The sequence below is a fragment of the Pristis pectinata genome, chromosome 11, assembly GCF_009764475.1.
Source record: "Pristis pectinata isolate sPriPec2 chromosome 11, sPriPec2.1.pri, whole genome shotgun sequence".
In the NCBI taxonomy this organism is placed as follows: domain Eukaryota; kingdom Metazoa; phylum Chordata; class Chondrichthyes; order Rhinopristiformes; family Pristidae; genus Pristis; species Pristis pectinata.
Window position 1 is genome coordinate 37,023,815 of NC_067415.1, and position 20,281 is coordinate 37,044,095.

The following is a 20,281-nucleotide window of genomic DNA, read 5'->3' on the forward strand; positions in this document are numbered from 1 at the left end:
ATGTAGATGCATTAGCAGCAGAAAATTTCCTGCTCTCTCGTGTGTGCCAACTTCCAATGATAAGTAGCTCCCCCCAAGGGCACACACAGCATATCCAATTAGTTCAATCCCAGAAGTTTTGCTGGGTCTGCAATGTGATCACACACTGTATGCTACACACTGATCTCATTGCCCGACAGCAATCCTACCACTCGGCTGGGAAAGGTTTGTACAAAAGTTAGTTGCATGCTGTACAATATTAGCATGACAGAGGCACCATGATAACATGCATGAAGAACATCTACAAATTAGGGGAACATGGTTTAGAACAACTTCTCACAACAGCCCTCACACAGCACTGCAGTCCCTACAGTCAATGAGACAGATACAGGAGGGTTCCTGGCTTTTTCTTGCCCTGAGTTCTGTAATTAGATATTGCCAATTGATTATCAAATGTACGATCATTTTACAGGATCAGTGGTTTGTTGGACCTGATGGTTATTTCTGAGCTAACACTGCCCTCAGCTCCATTGCTTTGGCATCCTCCCAGGATTCTGTCAGAGACATGGGTAGATCCCATAGTCAGTGACTGATATCTTGCTTTCCAAGGCTGTCACTGATGTGATTTTGCCTTTAAGTGCCTAGTCGGAAGAAGAAGGGTTCAAGAGTGTTCAACAATCATAAGGGCTTCCACTCTATCAAATATCCAACTGGTCAATGCCACAAGGAGCTCTTTCTTCAGGTGTTCACAAGATTCCCAGGCATACCTTGGTTGTGAGATAATTTATTGTTCCAAATCACTTCATACTGCTTGTAGATTAGGGATGCCACTTCAAACATGTTGCTTTCACTTGTGAGGAACCCAACCAATAAGGCCAGGGAGTAGCAGAAACAAAGTAATTTCTCAACAAGATATTTAATGGAATAAGCCATTGGACATGCTAAAGATTCACTTTAGGTGCTTTGACTGAAGTGGGATTGTCCTGCATTATGCACCAGCCTAGGTCTCCAGTACAGCAATGGTTATGGGTTCTGCACAAAATTACTCAGCAACTGAAGGTTGATTTCACAAACTAGAGAACACAAAGCCTCTCCAGATGAGGAGGAAGAGGAGTGTTGCATATTGCTGTCCTGGCAGGAGGAAGCCTTCACTTGCAGCATTGGATCCATGTGTGGGTGACTGCATCCTGCTGCTCAGCTATGGGACAGCCTCCAGCTCTCCGGGTAGAAGAAGCCATCTACCTTCTTCCTTCCGGGTTATGGAAGGAAGAAGGTAGATGGCTTCTTCCTTCCATAACCCAACATCTGCAATATCCCTGAATCTTGGGAGCAAGCTCATCTGCTGTAGCAGGTAGGCACATTTTGCCTCCATTTTATTGTGAGCCAACTCTCGGAACCACTGAATCCCACGCTTGCTTTTAAACTGTGGAGCTGAAATTAAGTTGTGAGGGTCACCATCATTAATTCAACCAATTGGGTGGGAAATCCAAAAATAATGGGGCAGATTGTCCTTTGCCCAGCCTTGCTATTTCTTTCAGTGTGTCCGCAGGTACGGTTGTTTGCCGGGGCCGGAGGTCACAGGACGTCAATGTGCCAGAGAATAACACAGGAACTGTGTCAGTGCCGACAGCCTCCTCCTGAACACACAGGGTGGCTCTGACAGCTGGATCCACAACCCCCCAGGCTCGCTGGCTTTCAAAACCTGTTAGTGCTCTTGAATGGTTGCGGAAGTCTTTGATATTCACAAGCATTCAATAACACTAAAGATCCGGTAAAAAGAAAACGTAATTTTAAGAAAATTAAAATTATTTTTGTTTTAAATTGAAAAACTAAAGTAACACATTGTATTGTGAAGGGTCATGGCTGTCACGTGACACCATTGAGCACCTGGGTCGAAAGCCACATCACTGTCAGTCAAGGTCTGGCTCCACCCACCCATTAGTGCACGCCCTTGTCCATTGGACCCTGTACACACCTTTGTACCTGGCCTTGAATCATTGGATTGTTTGAATTACCTGGGGTGGACCACCCAGCCCTCCAGCACTATAAAGAATGCCACATGTGCATGGTTCACTCTCTTTTGATTGCTCCAGGAATCGTGAGACGATGCTGAAGAGACCATTGGTAAGAGTGTGCACTTCCACAAGGGTTAGGAGCGTCCTAAGTAGATTCCTGGGAGCGTGGAGCCGATGCTTGCACTGAGTCAAGGGGTGGCGGGCACGGTATTGTTCTTTCCTTGATTTGTTTGTACCCAGTTTGGGGTGAGTGTGCGTGTGCACACATCTCACCCTTGTTGCGATTCCCCCACATTTGCGATCACCCGTGTGTGAGTGTGGGTTCCTTCCCGTTCATCCTGTCCCACATTTGTCTTTGCAAATAAATCATTTTAACTCCAAAGATTGTGTCCAGAGTCCTTGCCCTTTAAGACCTTACGAACTTGTCTTACAACACACATGCACTTAAAGACAATGGAAATCACTTAATTAAATAACAAGTGTTCAACCTACTTTTCTGCCAGTAGCCTGTTTGTCGTATCATTTGACAGAGCTACTCTACTTGTGCCAGATTTAACCTGATGCAGGCTCAGTATGCAAACTTCCCAGCCTGTTGTGGAGCTGACTGATACAAGGGCAGCTGACAGCACAGGTGGCAGGGCAGAAGATGCGACTACTGACCTCACCACACCAGCAGCAGATTTCTGAAGAGAAGTGTATGTAATCCTGGTATAATAGAAGCAGATGATCTGCTCCAATAACATTAACAGTGTGGCTGCATTAAAGTGGCCCAGCAAATATGCTGAAAAAACATTTAGGTTTTGTGGCCTTATTGTTCCCTGAGAGTTGGGAAGTTAAAATTTAGCATTGTGCAGCTGCAAGAGTTTTGGCCCATTTTCCATAAAGGGTTGTTAAAGTATCTTCTATCAGCACTTAACAATCTGTTGGAGGAGCATCTGTGGGAGGAATGGAACTGTTGACACTTTGGGTTGAAGTCCTACATCAGGACTTGTGTATCAGCACTTGTTCCATCAGTTACATTTCCTCCCTTGTACTGGAACATTACCTGGACTCTGCTCTGCATTTTCCACAGTTAAATATTGAGTTAAAAAGGGATTCAGGCAATGAGCATGTGATCTCCTGACACTACATGAAACCCTGTTTCCAGAATCTTCCCCCAACTTACATCAATATGGATATAAAGTAATGATGTAAAACTGTAGACCAAAAGCCTCAGTCAGACATTCCACCAAGATAGAGTAGGAACTTAAAATGTCTCCCACAAGGAGGGCTATTCTGAGGCTAACTTATAATGTTAGGTCAAGAGAATCTTTGCTCTGCCGGTTGATTTGATGCTGAATCAGAGCAGAACTTGGATGTGGGGTAACTTGTGTTCCTGAGCATTGACGTATAGGTTCTTCTCGGGTTATGAACGTCCAACTTATGTACAGTGTGTACATATGAGCAAGCATTTGGGAGACCGGCAGGATGGAGTTGCCGGCTATTGTGGGGCTGCAGGCATCTTTCGCTGTCTAGGAACTTGGTTTGTAGCCACATTTCTGACTTGTGAACTGTCCAGATTATGAACAGTTTGGAGGAATGGAACCCTGCCATAACCAGGGGAGGACCTATACTTCAATTATTGTGCACGAATTTCACCCTCAGTGAGGTTACTTGAAAATGTGAAGTAAACCAACATAGTCACCAGATGAATTCAATTGTTTGGAGTGTGCTCAATTCCCTGTTTCATGTTTTGACATTGCCCATGTATTACTGGCATTAAGGTTGTGTGTTTATTTTCATGGGACATATATAACATGCTTATTAACAAATTCAGTCCAAGTTAGTCAGGATATTTCAATTCATTGCACCCGCATTCATATTTAATCAATGCTATTATACTAACCAAAGAGCAGAATTGGCTTGGTGTATTTTGACTATGTGAAGTACAAATTTACTTACATATTCAGACTTGGGAAGGTAGCATATCATTAATCTAGGTTAGTTTGCAATAATAACCAGTGTCCATCATATATTATTTTATTAAAGATGTTTCACTTATTACTCATGTTCATTGAATTACTGTTTTAAAGTTTGGGAGTTTCTGATCTTTTTTATATACACACATACCACATTTCAAAAATCAATCAGTACAATGGAGGTTGAGTTTAAAGGGCATGAGTATTCAGCAACTACATTTAGAATTGGTGTGGATATGGTGAATAGGCAGCAGAACTGAAAATATCTTCTGGGAAAATGTAAGTAACAGCTTTTTTATAATAACAAAGAGTTGGTTTATGTACAATTAAAGATAAGTTGCTAGATCAATTCAATGATGCATTGTGACTGTTAACTTCATGGTCAGTGCCCACTGACCATTTGTTGATTCATCTTTGTTTAGCAAGAATGGTTTGGGTTACATAAACAAAGTGGTAGGTAGACTTAAAGTGCAGATTAGCTGTAAACTAATTGAATGGTGAGACACAAATCTGTTCTTGTTCTGTATCCTCCAGTGTTGAGACCTAGGAACAACTCTGCATCTGATGCACCTGCCATCCACTGCAGTTGCCCACAGAGAAATGGCTTATATAGGCACCAAAAGTGATGTAAGGTAGGAAGTATTCATATAATATGACTAACATGCTTTACTTGTTCCTTTTTTTGGCTTCAGTAGTTAAATTGTGAAGAGAAACCTAAGTCCCCAGTGAGAGTAGTCCAGAAAAAATGCTGGGAGCAATCAACAGGCCTATCCTGGCCTAGTGGCACCTGATATTCTGATCCCTAATTGCCTGAGGCACTTCAAATGCTTCAAGCATTACAGTCTGTCAAATTATGTAAATAGAATGGCCTTATATTATGGGGAGAGATTAATGTACTCTGCAAGACACATGCAATTGTGATCAAATAACATTCTCATTTACAGGCCTCAGGTTTTGTTAGGATTTTGGTACATGTCGTAAATAATACTTATGCCTAGATATCTATGAAACTAAGAAAACAAAACGGGGAAAATAAAAAGATGGCACAAGGCTGAGGTCGTGTTTGAATATGTTTAAAGTCTAAACATGCCTGTGGGCAAATCCAGTTTTACAGCTAGAACAAACATTGAAGATTTATTTTGACTGTACCAAGATTTATTCTTCTGAAGTTGGGTTGATCTAACATTCCCAAATGTTACATATTATGGATGTCTCTCTTCCTAACACTCTCATATATCCACCCTACACAAGCACATATTAAATGTGTTGTGACTGCCATATACACAAAGATAATATTAAGCATGTTCATAAATAACTTACATGTTGAATATCTCAGACTTGTACTTTGTACATTGTGACAATTGCAGATATCTGGCTTGATAAATTATGATTTCAGCCTCACTTTTTGCAAATCATAATTATCATATCTGAATATTATTTCGGATTAACCATGTCACATTAGATGTTTCATGTCTGCTGCCGTTATATTATACATTATGGGTGACATACATGAATATATTGTGACAGATTTAAATAATGATTATTATACATGCATATTGCTGCAAAAGTTCCTCAGGGGAGTGCCCTATGCCTAGACATCTTTAATTGCTTTGTCAAAGATTTTCTGTTATCATGATGTCAGAAATGGAGACATTTGCTGATATTTGCATTGTGTTCAGATGAATTCTAACCGCTCAGATAATGGAGCAGTCTGGGCCAGCTGCAGCAGCCTAGACAACATATAGGCTTCTGTTTATAGGTGGTGAGCAACACTTGTGCCCCAGAAGTGATAGTCAATGGTCTTCTTCAACCATAACTACCTCCTTAGCTACTTAACTACCTCCCTTGACACTCAATAGCATTACCAACATAGAATATCCAATATCAATATCCTGAAGGCCATTATTGACCAGAATGTTGACTGGATAGGATACATAAATACATACTGTAGTCAGAAGAATAGATCAAAGGGTGCGTATTCTGTGGTGACTGCTCAATTCCTGACTCCCCAAAGTCTTCCCAGCATCAACAAGACCCACACTAGGAGTCTGAGCGAATACTTCTCCTCATCTTGATGAGTGCAGTTCCAAAGACATGCAAAGAACTGGACACCATCCATTTTGGTCTGGAACATCTTTGTTCAGTGACTGGCAAGTGGCAGTTTAACATACTGTAAGGAATGGTAAGTTGATGTACTGGTGCCAAACTGTATGCATGATGGTTTCAAGTTCTCGTTTGCTGGTGGAATAATGGGAGTTAAAGAAAGTTCATCACAAGTGTCAGATGGATGGATTCTATACTCCACTGACATTGCATACTCTACCTCACACCTTATCCCCCTTGTCCAAAGAGGCTGTGTTATCTCTGGCTTGTATCTCCAATCCTTACCATTGTGTGAAGTTGCAGAGACTAGGGCTAAGCATCACTGTTCTGGAGACCCTCAAGATAAGTCGATGTACTTGAAGCACATAGCATGATGAGATTTCTTGAGGACATGGCTTTAGTAAAAATACTTCTAGCCTTGTTACTTGGATTCCACACTGGAATGATAATGACGCTTTAGGGGAATATCCCTTTCTCTGAGTAGCCATCTTGTAAACTTAACGGCATGAATAGATTCAGGTAGGTGGATTGTTTTTTTCTCCACTGATGCTCTGATCTGTTGTGTATTTCCTGAATTTTCTGTTTTTTTAAAATTTCCGATTACCAGTATCTGTGAGATTCTACCCATAGCATATCATTTTAGCTGTTTTATTTTCATACTGTATTTTGAATTCTAATAATAATAAGAATGTGTTTGTGTATAAAAGGCCACAGGTTGCATTTGCTCATTGATTTTATTGGACAGAAAATAAAATAAAAGAAGAAACTGAAAAAAGATCACAAAAGATACAAATCTAAAGGTTCCCAAAATACCTTGATGCAATTAAATAACTATTGTGAAAGACATCCTGAGTTGTCATTTAGTAATCAAATATTGAGGAGGACATACTTTTGAAGCAGACTTCATAACTGGGTAGTGAAGATGAGATACACAAATTATATTGAGAAATATTGTACATCACCTTGTCTATCCACAGAAACCTGCTATTCCACCATTACAGTATCAAACCACCTGTTGGTTCCAAAGCTTTTGAGTTCACAATACTTTCAGATGTTTCCAGGTAACAAGTCTCTGCAAAGGATTAATTTTCAAGTAAAGCATTGCAGCTAAACAGTCACTATAAGCCAATGTCAAAATTTCACTCTCCCACCAAACTCAGTTAAAAGCTTCAAATAGTTTCCCTGTCTAACTTGCTATTAAAGCTAAATTAAAACTACTTAATTAGTGTGTTCTAAAAATAAACAGTAATAAATATATAATGAATTTAGTAATATTCCTGCAGAGTTACATAAACTTACCACTTGTTAATGTTCATCTTTGCTTTATACTGCATATTTGTAAGCCTTATTTTCTCCTAGGCACTTCTTTGGCAATATGGAAAGTGTGAGAGGTGGAACTCTTCCAATGCTGCATTATAAGCCAATCAGTAGAACTTTGTGGGAACGGTAGAGATTGACATTCCTACAAGTTTCCTGAATTGTCCAAGGAGGAAGGTCCCTAATGTCTACTTTTATTGGTGGATCGAAGCTCACTCTGTGAAGATGCAGGTATTAACTTTTCATTACATGTACTTTATACATCTGACTTTTGATCTAATAGTCATGACATGCTCTAATAGAGTAACTTATTTAATTGGAGTTTAAAAAGCTGTATGATTCTGTGCTATGAAATTTCCTTAAAATATTACTACTTTCATCTTTTAAGTGTGCAATTGAAGAACATGGCCAACAAAACTTAAAGATAAGTGGATCAAATTATTGTGGCATAACACTAAAATTATCTACAATTAAATGATTAATAAAAATGAGCAGGATTATGTTCAGAAAAAAAAATCAAATAAATGTTTTATGGTGAGTTAGGGAAAGCATCCAATAAGAGCTATCCTTTCCTAAGAATTTTGGTTTTATTTTATGATCAGAGTAGAATTTGGCTCTCTATTTTATTAATAACCAATGACAGTTACATTTTCCACCAGTAGTGTTAAATTATAGATTATTGCATTATGAAGAAATCTTGATGTAGCACTTTCTGCATAATGAATCATAATGGAGGATGTCTTTATAAATTATCTATTTTTCTATATTTTAAGACTCAATTTACTTGGTCTTTTGTAATTCAACCTGGATGGCCACGATCATTATGTGTACAATTTTAAAGCAATAGTTAAAGGTTTATGTGATAATAATGCTGAGAAAAAGATATAATGCTATTGTTTTGGGCTTCTAAAGCAAGATTAATTATTACCAGAATCATAAATATTCCACTCACAAACCACAATCATTTTAAAAGTATTAGTTTGTTTTCAGAGCAGATAGTTAAATGACACAAAACAATTTTTTGGTTTCACATCTGCTCAATGAAGACTCTGTATGCCTTTATGCTATGGTAGAGCACAGCCTCAGTCTGCCAGTAATAAGATAATGAGAACTCCGGCAGCTGGCATCACCTTGCTGGCCTTATTTTATAAAGTGAGGGTGCAAAGCACTGGTACAACTGTCGACTGACTACTCCCCACCTACCCTGACCTCACCTTCCTCCCAGAATCTGTTTCCATAATCATTCCACTTTTCCTATCCCAGAAATCCTTGTCTACTCAGATTATGCTGGTAGTTCTAAATCCCAGATGAGATTCAAAGTCTCAATTTGGCTGCAATGGTTGAAGAAGAGGGTCAAATTTTATAAACTAAATAGTTTATTCTCAAATATGCCATTCTGAAGATAATATTTCTAGTTCTCATAGCAAGATAATTCTGGCTTTATTCTTTAGATTAATTTAAATCTATTTATGAGGAGTCTATGCAATTCAGTTTAATTACTAAAGGAGTTTTAATGAATTGGGTTAGGAATTTAGCCTTGGCCATCAACACTGAATGTGCAGTATGGTAGTGTCCGTGTTCTGTATTCCTCTTCTGAAAGTCAATTCTTCTGACTTCAGTGGAACTGAATTTTGGAACTGAAGCACAATGTACAGCTGCTACTATGTTATGAGTTTAGTGCTTGTGATCAGGGACAGATTTAATATCTGTTTCTTCATGCTTTTTATTAAGCTGAAGGCAACACATTACTTTCTCTTTTAGTTACCTCCAGAAATGGGAGTGGAATGAATAACCCTGTCCCAAACTTTAGTTGAGATGGTGGGTCCTGTCTAATGTGGCAGGTGGAGGTAAGATTACTTTCACCAGGGGTAGCCAGCTGATGTCATTGTTCCTGTTGCCAGGTGCAGGATGGATATCACATCTCACTTCATAGGTTACATTATCATTATCAGCAGAGTCAGTCGAATTGGAAACAGATTATCCAACTCTGACAATAAATGGGGCCATGTATACTTCAAAGATAAGGGAGGAGTTATAAACCCAGATTAGAAATATTACTATTTTATTACTTCCAGGCTGTAAAGTTCCAACAAAGTTAGATCTTCAATTGAAAGCTTCAGTATGCAAATCACATTTTAATTTATAAACACTTATGTAGAATTCACAATCTAGTGCTTTCTTGGACGTACTTGTCTGAGGGCTCTCCAGTGGAAGATCATTAGGATCTTTGGAGAAATCGACTAAACTATTAATAATAATCATTTTTACAGTTTCTGCTAGTGTCCTGCTGATGATAGAGATGTAATAAGCAGAGCTGAAACATTATTCAAAGCTATAGTTTTGGACATAAGTAAATTAGATACTCCTCTATAGAGTCCAGAGCTTAGATATTGTTATTAACCTTTGTTAATAATGATCTCTAGGAAGCAAAATATTTCACTTTCATAGTCACTCCGGAAAGAAAGCAATAAACATGAGTCAAAGAGAAACCATTATTGAGTCTTTTGGGCTAGGAGGATGGCCAAACTCTATTGGATGTATATTGGATATTAAGTTCATGAGCTTTGTTTCTTAAAGATAGTTTCAAAGAATAGTGATTTGTGAGTGAAATCTTTTCATTATTACCTTCTATCACTTTCTATAGGAACTGTGGAGCAATAATTTGCCTTTAGCACCAGTGCAAAGCTACTTAATCACCACCCCCACCCCTCCTGCCAATATGCAAAATGCTGTCCAACAGAGACATGAGACTGCAGGTGCTGGATTCTGCAGCAAAAAAAAACATTGTTGGAGGAATTCTGCATGTCAAGCAGCATCTGCAGAAGCAAAGGGATCATCAATGTTTTGGGTCTTGTCAACCAACTCTCTGCCTCTACAGATGCTGCTTGACCCACTGAATTCCTCCAGCAGTTTGTTTTATGCAATATACATTCCTCTCGATATTCTTTTCGATTGATTTCCATATTCCCAAATATCATAGGGTTAAAACCATTAGTTTAGCAATGCAACTGGCAACTTTTCACCCCTCATGAAATATGATTTTGATTTTTTTTTGGAAGAGCAGCACCCCAAAGAATGTCAACTTAAAGAGCTATTATTTGGCGTCATTATGAATATTCTTGTCTTAAATTCTTTCCTTACAGGTTTTGTTCACATCTTCCATTTTTGGCTTTTTCTGTTACTTGAGAAAACTTTTAATGAAGATGTTCAATTCTTGTTCTACTCTTCTGCTGCTGGAACATTGCTTCTTTCAGATTCAGACTGAGCTTCAATGAGATCCTCCGGCTGTGGCAGGAAAGTACTTTACGGTTAATAAATATGATAAGCATATTTCAGATCCTTTTCAAAGACTGGAGTCCAACATAACTCTAAAAAGCTCTGCTCTTCAAATAAAAAGAATCACTTCCATCATGTTAACTTCAGTGACTAATTGCCACAAATAAACAGAATCACTTCTATCATGTTAACTTCAGTGACTAATTGCCACATTATCATGCATTAAGTATTACTGCATTATTTTTGCAATATTTATTTGTCTTTTATCATTTTAAATCTTTAAAACAGAAACCACAGCAAGTTATTTGGTTTAAAGAAAATAGCACTATGCAACATATTAAACAGATCAATTAGCAAAGGTGAAATAAAGCTGAATGCTGGTGATCTGAAATAAAATTGGGCAAATATTGTAAATAGTTAGAATCAGGGATCAGCCAGGACACTTAGAATTCTGTTACCTCAGCTTGAACGGCATGGGAACAAGGATGCCTAAAGTGAAAAGGACATCTTTGACCAGAGAAAGGAAAATTGCCTATGGTTCCTGATTGCTATTCAGTCACCCCTACTGAAAATGAATGTAAGTCAGGCAAAGACAGTTTTGAATTTGATTGCTCACAATTTACTAGGAGTAGCTATCAGGATTCTACATAGATAATAGGTACTTGCATGTGATACTGGAGAACCAACAGCAGCTATAAACACCAGTAGGAAAAGGGAAAATTGGCGCACACCTCCTGGCTGATACCACCCCATCATTTACATATCATGAAAATGTTTTAGTTGGAATAAATCAGCAGCAAATTGAAATAGTGAAGATAAAAACTTCATTTTTCTTGCGAGCAGCTGTATGTTCCATGCAATGTTAATCATAATCCACACCTCCTTATTACTTAGTTCACTCTAGCTTTTTCTCATAAGGAAGTTCATTCATTGACTTGTACCCACTGCCAAATTTCTCTCAGAATATGAACATTTTTAGATAGAAATCCATCTAGCAACTATTTTAAAATGAGCAATTAATTAAATTAACATCGAAACAATATATCAATGTGTTTATTTCGTGGAATATATTCCATTATGAAAATACTGAGCTAATTTAAACAGTGTATAACCATTGTAATTCCAAAGTGATCACATTCCAGAGAGATGGGTTATGTACCTATGTGACTTATTCTTGCAGCATATTACAAAGAACACAAGAAATTAGTAGTAGGTGTAGGCCACCAGACTCTGATCATGGCTGATCTCTACTGGCCTCAACTTCTCTTCTGTGCCAGTTACCTGTAACCTTCAATTCCTTGGTCTTTCAAATATCTACCTACCTCCACATTAAATAAACCTAATGATCTGGTCGCCAACACCATCTGCGGCAGAGAATTTCAGATGTTGTAGAGAAAAAATATCTGTGCAACTCAGTTTTAAATGACCGGCCACTTATTTTGCAGCTTTGTCCCCTTGCTCATGACTTTTTCATTACTGAAAAGATTTCCACATCTACCCCAGCAAGCCCACTTAGGATCTTTTATGTTTTAATAAGGTCACCCCTCATCCTTCTCAACTCCAAGGATTATAGACCCAAACTGTCTAGCCTCTCTTGACAGGACAACTGCTGCAACCTTTCTTTGGAATTGATTTCTCAAATGCATTTGATTAGATTTGTAATCACTATCTTTCCTAGTGATTATGTAAGTATGCAATCATATCTAACTTCCATCCAGATAATGTGTAAGTAATTTGGGAGGGGAGGGCTATGTGAATGCAATGCAAATGTCTCAAGTGTTTGGCAGATCACTGTTATTTTGAAATTCCATTATTATGGGATAGGAAAAGGAGCGAAGGTATGGAAACTCACCTGTCCACCATATTTACCAGCTAACCAAGATCTTTGTGAATTAATTTTCATGTTATCACTGCGGTAAGACATCCAGAATTTTAGCAGAATTTCTCCCAGGTTAGAGCTTGGAGCGGATAAATTTCTATCATGAGATGACTATTGGGGAAGAAAACCACACAATAAAAAATTAAATAAATTGTCTTATATTGCAATGTTTAATGTGAAGTGGATGTAGATTGAATTATACACATCGCGTTTGTAGAAAGCTTTTTTTTACTTGCATTGACTTAAGTCACTCTGATCATTTTTCAAATTGTGAGATTTAAATGCAGAAACAAAGCTCATAAGGCCTACAGAACAGGATTGAACCAAGGTTGAAAGCACAGGGTAAACAAATGAGAAAAAAATGAGGAAGTTAATGCCCACAACACTGCAATCAAGAAAGGGCTTCAGCCCTTAGAGGCACACTCCCTAAAGCAGTCAGACAGCAGCAACATATGCTATGACCAATCAGAGCACCTGTTAAAAAAAGGAGCATGGCAGGAAGTGCTTGAATGGTCTTCTACAAGAGTGGGAATCTCTGCAGTATGAAGCACTGCTGCAAGAAGCTCTGATCTTACAAGAGATGTCAAGGTGAGCTGCACACCAGTAAAAACACTGCTCCCAAGCACACTTACACAAACAACATGTACAGTCACATGGCTAGTCACAGTGCATTCACACTCACATGGACTGTTCATCTCACAAACTGTTATCCTCCTGCCCTCCCCACCTACTCCACCCTCTCCTGCAACCCCCTCACATCATCATTGGTATTCTACCGAGTCCACCACCCGTACAGAAGTCAGGGTTTAAAAGATTGAGTAATTAAACACTTCCTTTACTCAATGTCCTTCTAATTCAGACAAAGGCAGTGAGGAACTAGTGGGAGGTGACTTACATGGGGCAGGGGTGTTGGTGCCTTGTGAGCTAATCCCCTCACTGTGCTGGAGGAGACTATCCTCCTCCTTATGGGGAGAGGATCATAAAAGCAGAGGCCATAAGAAGTGGGCTGGGTAAGCTTGCTAACAATCTTTCACTGTGATATTTACATCTCCAGAGATTTAATCTCAAGCAGATAACTTCATAACCACCTGTGCTGCTGCTTCACTATGGTTTGGGCATAGCATACTGTCCTCAGTGTATCAGAAGAGGCCCCCAGTTCCCTCTTCCCTTGAACACCATCCCTCTGAATTGGAGGAGCAGGAGGGAAGACTAGAGGGGGAGGAGGAGGATGGGTTTGATAACAATGATGGTCATCATCACATCCAATATAGCATTAGAAGCTGGAACTATGGAGGATGAGCAGATCAGCTTCGAGTGAGGCAGCTCCACCATGCACCAGAAGAATGGAGTCTGAGAGCAGGAGAAGGGAATCTGGCATGGGAGCTTGCCAGATGTTAGGCTGGCTCCATGCTGCCCTAGAGGGCTCAGAGAAGGGCCAACAACTGCATACAATTATATCCTCTGTCCTTAAAACATCAGACAATGGGATCCAGATTATAACAATTTGCAACAAAAAAAAATCATGTTTTCTTTGGTTCCTCTGCCAAATAAAGTTTTGTTTTCCAATAGATCCTCCTGCCAGTGGAAACTGCTTCTCCTTATTTACTCTAACAAAACCACTCAAACATATAAACATTACTATTGAAATCTCCCCCTAATCTTCACTATTCTAATGATAGTAATCCAGGTTTCTCCATGTAACTGGTTGCTCATCCCTGGTTTCTTTATGGCAGATCTTCACTGTACCCTCTAAAATATGGGGTCTGGAAACAGATACCTTTACTCTATTATTTATAAAAGGCATAATACTCCAGTGGTTTGTAAGGGTTTAGTGTAGCTTCCTTTTCTGGTCAGTGTTTCTACTTATAAAATCTAATATTTCATATTCTCTTTCAACGGCTTTCCCTGCCACCTTTGCATCGTGAACCCTCAGGCACTTCTATGCCTGCACCGTATGTGATACTCTTTTTCCCGAAGTGTTTCACTTCTCTGAATTAATTTTTTTTCTCCTTTGTATCAGTCCATCTTGCATATCAGTCTTCAGTCACTTGAAGCTTGCCATGACCCTTATGTTTATTGCCTTTCCACTTTTGTATCATCCCAATACATACCTCAGTTAAGATCAACAATATATACCACAAGGAGCAGTGATCATAACTCTAAACCTGGGGTTCAGCATTATAGATTTTCCTCCACTCTGAAAATCTATTCACCATTACTTGTTGCTTTTCTTAACCAACTTAACATCCATACTGCCACTACTCTGTTAGTCCTATGAGTATCAACTTTGCTCATGTCTATTATGTAGCTTCTAATCTTCCCTTTGAACTCCATACCACATTTCCTCCAACCCTCATGATTTTCTTCACAACCATACTCCCCTAAATTTTATTCTCGATTTATAACAAAATTCTATTATTTGTTATGCTCTCTTATTTTATATTGTACTTTAGCTATCACATCATCCAATTTTTACTTGTTGTGATGTTACAACAAGAACCAACAGTCACTGAAATTTGTGTCATCCTTTACACCACCTCTTTATTTTTCATAACGGTAACAATGGTTGATTTGATTCCAGCATGTCATATGCCTGGGCGATAGCAGATGCCTATTCTCCTCTTTACTCCCTTTTTACAATATCCAGCTTCTTCCCCAGTGTTATGGCTTTCTTTTCTTCACTGGTATGGATGGCAAAGTTGATTTTGGACATCTAGATGCCATATTTATTGGGCAGGGTTGTTTGGCTTTGGAAGCTGATGCACGTGGAGCGCTATCTCATGAACTGAAATTGTGTCCAGGAGATGTGAAATGTATTCTTCTCATTTCATTATAAAGAGTGAAACCTTTGTTATGCAACAAATCAAATTAAATAAAAACCTTTGTTATAGTGAAAATTTGTCAAGCATTTGTTCACTAATGGGGGAGGCCTCCATTGCATAATGGAAATCACATCATTGATCAGAATTATTTGCTGCACAGATAAAAACATAAAAATGTAAGAATTAGAGAAGTAGGCCATCTGGTCCTTTAAGTCTGCTCTGCTGTTCATCAAGAACATGACTGAGCTCTATTATCTTGCACTATCCCCACATCCCTTGATCACCTTAATATCTAGAAATTTAATAATCTGTTTTGAATGAACTCAATGACTGAGCCTCCACAGCCCTCCAGTACTGAGGATTCCAAAATATACAGTCCCCTGAGTGAAGAACTTTCTCCTCACCTCGGTCCTAGATGGCTTACTGATGCAAACCCAGTTCTAGATTCCTCCGCGAGGGAAAAGAGCATCTCTGTATCCACCCTGCTGAATCCTGTAACAACCTTGTAGGTTTCAAACAGATCACCTCTCCTTATCGAAAAGTCTAGAGAATGCAGGCCTAATCTACTCAATCGCTCTGTTTACAACAAACCCACCATACCAGGAAACAGTCCAGTGAATCTTAGTTGCACTTTGTTCAAGATATGTACATCCTTTTCTTGAAAATGGTACACAAGACTCAAAGTGCAGTCTTATTAAAGCCCCGTGCAATAGCAATAACACATCTTTACTTCTGTACTCAAAACTGCTCATAATAAATGTCAATATACCATTTGCCTTCCTAATTGCTTGCTGCATCTCCACATTCACCTCAGTGGTTTGTGAACAAGGATAACAAGGTCCCTTTGAACATCAATATCTTTCACCATTTAAAAAGTACTCTGATTTTCAGCTTTGTGCTCCAAAGTGGATGACCTCTCATTTTTCTACATTATTTTCCACCTGCCCTGTTCTTGACCATTCACTTAGCTTGTCCATTACCCCTTGAATCTCCTTACATCCTCCTGACTGCTCACAATCCCAGCCAGGGCAGCGCAGTAGCATAGCAGTTAGTGTAACGCTATTACAGCACCAGCAATCGGGGTTCAATTCCGGCCGCTGTCAGTAAGGCATTTGTGTGTTCTCCCCGTGACTGCATGGGTTTCCTCCGGGTGCTCTGGTTTCCTCCCACATTCCAAAGACATACAGGTTAGTAGGTTAACATGGGTGTAATTGGGCGGCGTGGGCTTGTTGGGCCAGAAGGGTCTGTTACCGTGCTGTATAAATAAAGTTTATTAAAGTTTGAAGTTTAGTCTTGTATCATCAGTTAAACTTGGAAATAAATATTCATTGTGACTCACAAATTTTCAAAGAAAATAAGCCCCAATATAACTTAAAACATCTTTAAAATGAAGGATATTCACCTGTGGATCTGACCAGGTGAAAGGAATTTCATCTTCTTCCACCTTTCTCTTATTTTCATGATAGAATGCTTCACCTAGTCGTCTGTCAATTTTGTTTTCTTCCATTAGATCTCTGAGATTTATAAATTCTTCATCATTTTCATCCTGGAAATTTCTGACATCTTTCTTATCTGTTCAGATAAGAGCACAATAATTTTCAGGATTAACCCACTTCTTTTTGATCAGTCTCAATATAATTCATATACCTTCACAAATTAAATGAAGATAGAAGATGCTAGGAACATGTAGTAGGTGAGGCAGCATTTGTGCAAAGGAAAAATTGAGTTAACTTTTCAGGTTGAAATAAGAAACCTCACTTCCTCAACTTTTCGTCATCCTTTAAATTTCCGACCCTCAGAGATCCCTGATCCACCGCTTCACCTAAAAGCTTCTCCTGTCGTAATTCTTTCTTGAGAAACATTTTAATTTTTTTCTGCAAAATGCAGCAAGCCAGGTAATAGTTGGTACAATGTCTAAGAACATTACCCTTTCACTCAATGTTTTGTTGTGATTTGCATCCAAATTGAGGAACTTAGTTTCAGCTTTTTCGTCCCCTCTATGAGCTGTAAGATTCTTTTTTTAATGTATTCTAATGCATGGATGGGTGGTAGAGGCATGTTCTCTCACAGCAGTAATGGGCCATTGAATCACCAAGACATAGAAAACTACAAACTAAGTGCTGGTAAATGGGGTTAGTATAGATAGGTACTTGATGGACATTATGGGCTGAATGGCCCATTTCTGTGCTGTATGACTGTGACTCTAATGACGTGGATGTTTCTGACAAGTCACCAATTGTTGTCTAGCCCTGAATTAAATGGTTTTGTTGGACTCTTCAGACCATGGTTGAAGTCAATTGCATTGGTGTAGAACTAGAATCACATTTAGGCAAAACTCTGACATCAGTAAATTATATGGGGTTTATTTTCAAAATAATCAAATAGCTTTGCAACCACTCTTAAAAGATAACTATTTTAAAGTTATTATCAACTACCTTGGTTGGATTATAAACACATTGTCTGGATTATTAGTCCAGACTTCTGGATTACTGATCCAGTAACATAACCACTCCTCTTCCATATCATCCTGTGAGATGAGTTTGGGCAGTCTCAAAACAATTTCAAAAAGGCACATACTCACAGCACAAAAAATGACTGTAATTTGGCACAAATTGCTATATGGGGGAAAGATTTGCTCTCTGCACCAGGTGCAATGAAATCAGAAGGATGCTTACCATTTCATTATACCCAGAGCACAGAGCAAATCTTCTGCTTAAATTGGCAATTCATTGTGGAAAGAAAATAAGGATATCTGGTATAGAAAGGAGAAAACTTTATAGTTACGCAACATTGACATCGTTGTTAAAACACTAGTCTAGCAGAGAGAAAAGATTTATGTTGCTTCTAATGTAACAATACTACAAAAATCAAAAAATGAAAAAAAAAGATCCCTTACCTCAACATGATATAATTACAAAATTTAAGATATCACAGCACCACTGACAAATTCATGTGGTTTTAGTTTGGAAATGGTACACCAAATGTATATCTTCCAATCAAAATTACCGTGCCCAATGGTAAAAATATTAGGGTCAATATTTCATAATTATGTGAAAGTGATTCTTATGTTTAAGGTGCATGAAATCCAGACAATGTGTTTCCTTTCTGCAATGAAACTCAATGAAAACAGAAGTAAACTCAGCTCTTATCCTGAATGATAAAGTAAACCATGATGGATGTTTAAGACACATTGCTCAGAAAGCATTGGACTTGCTGGTTTACATTTCAATACTAACTGGCTGTGCCAGTAAATCAATGGAGAAAATTTCACTTAAATACACATGTGTACTTTTTGCATAGAAATTGGATTGTACTGCTAATATATAACTGCATTTAATTCTATTGGCAAATCAAGTCTCTAGTAAAAACTAAATTGCAAAATTAGTCAAAAACAAGTTTGAGACAGTTTCAGAGTGGCTTATACCCAGAAATATATACAAAAACAGGACCTCATTGGAACTTCACCCAAGTCCATGCAATGCTCCACATTCTGCTGGACAGGAATGAAAGAAGGTCTTCAACCGTAAAATACACAGTCCCATAGCAGCCAAAGTTCCCAACAATAAACTAAAGGGATGTTCAAGTCCTGATCAATGAGGCCTGTCCAACGAAGAAGATCCTGGATATTGAGGGAGTCAGGAGATTCACCAAAGCTACCACAGGAAGAGCCTGGCATGGGGTAGAGATCGTAATTTCCTCAGGATAAAACAGTGTTTAAAGGAATTTCATGTTCTCATGGCGGCCTACAGATCATTGTTTACACCCGCAGAATTGAGTGTTCACAGAAAAGTATATGTTATGCAAAGATCTGTATTCTTTTGGTGAGATCCCAGTCATAGAATGTTGTAGCAAGCCACTTAAGTAACTAATGCTTTGATTTGTTCATTCATGTGTTATAATCAATGCAGGTGGACTTGTAAAGCAGGATGTGAGAGATTGCTATGCATCTTCTGGTCTCTCCACCTCCTTATTGGTGTATTATACTGATGGTGATGATTGGAGTGTAGAGAGACATTTGGTTTGCACGGGGACCATGATATGTAGGTTCCTTCAGGGTAGTGGCTCTCTTTCAGGGGCTCCTTTATAGCCTCTGCCAACAATGCTGCCCTCCTCTACTTTGCTGGGCTTTGGGTACTGACCAGGGAAATCACCCAATGGCCATCTTCCTTCTGATTCCCTTCTGGCTCTGTTCCCTTTCCCCCAGGATCTGGTTGTCCTCTTGAAGTAGCTGCTCTTTTCAACTTGCACGGTTGTGAATTATACAGCCCATGACGGCAAAATCTCCAATATAGTAGGAATGTTCCTCCTAGATTGGTGCATACAATGGAATTTCACCTTGACGATACCAGTAGTGTTTTCCGTTATTATCTTGGTTTATGCGTGGCTCTCATTGTATTATACTCTGCTATTGTGTTGGAGAGTGCCCATCTGGGAAGATCCTGCACCCACAGCCTTCAGAGACACTACATCCTATGTGGACATCTCTGATCAGCAGTATATGTTCAGGCTCAGGTTTTCAAGGAAATCATCGTGAGAGATGTGACATTCTGTGGGAATACCCTCAGCTATGGTCTCATGTCTGGAATGCTCTCTCCATGGAGTTGAAGGTCACGTTGACTTTCAACTTTCTTGTCATAGGAGCCTTCCATGTGACCACATCAGACTGCTACCATTTCTGCTAATTTGCTGTTCAATGCAGTGTCAGAGAGGGCACCCAGGCATTGTATTCATGAAGAAATTATTTCTTCCTTTTTGATTTCAGTGAGGAACTGGCAGTGTCTTGAACATTGGGAGCTGCTGGTAATGCTGGTTTCCATCGGCCTATCACCCACACACTTCATCCACTTACCACCTTCCTTACTTAACAGACTCCAAAATCTGCAGCCCTTTGTTGTCTCCACGTATTACCTTTCAGCCTCTGTCTCTACCTCC

At 39.0% G+C, this 20,281-nt stretch overlaps 1 protein-coding gene and 2 long non-coding RNA genes across 4 annotated transcripts in view; 2 read left to right on the forward strand and 1 right to left on the reverse strand.

Moving 5' to 3' along the window:
• Positions 1–7,534, forward strand: part of LOC127575887 (uncharacterized) — a 46,737-nt gene extending 39,203 nt beyond the window's left edge. Inside the window, exons 2-3 of the long non-coding RNA XR_007957144.1 lie at positions 4,487–4,584; positions 7,415–7,534. This is a non-coding gene — a long non-coding RNA (uncharacterized LOC127575887). The remainder of the gene's footprint in view (positions 1–4,486; positions 4,585–7,414) is intronic.
• The window catches only part of LOC127575884 (PC3-like endoprotease variant B), a 591,287-nt gene continuing 577,799 nt past the window's right edge, over positions 6,794–20,281 (reverse strand). For both annotated transcript variants that reach the window (XM_052026095.1, XM_052026094.1), the window contains exons 18-20: positions 16,752–16,921; positions 12,501–12,638; positions 6,794–10,657 (exon numbers count right to left, since the gene is read on the reverse strand). In XM_052026095.1, coding sequence (XP_051882055.1) covers positions 10,592–10,657; positions 12,501–12,638; positions 16,752–16,921 — 374 coding nt within the window. In that variant the 3' untranslated portion in view covers positions 6,794–10,591. The remainder of the gene's footprint in view (positions 10,658–12,500; positions 12,639–16,751; positions 16,922–20,281) is intronic.
• LOC127575888 (uncharacterized) overlaps positions 13,055–20,281 on the forward strand; it is a 31,245-nt gene continuing 24,018 nt past the window's right edge. The window contains exon 1 of the long non-coding RNA XR_007957145.1: positions 13,055–13,115. This is a non-coding gene — a long non-coding RNA (uncharacterized LOC127575888). The remainder of the gene's footprint in view (positions 13,116–20,281) is intronic.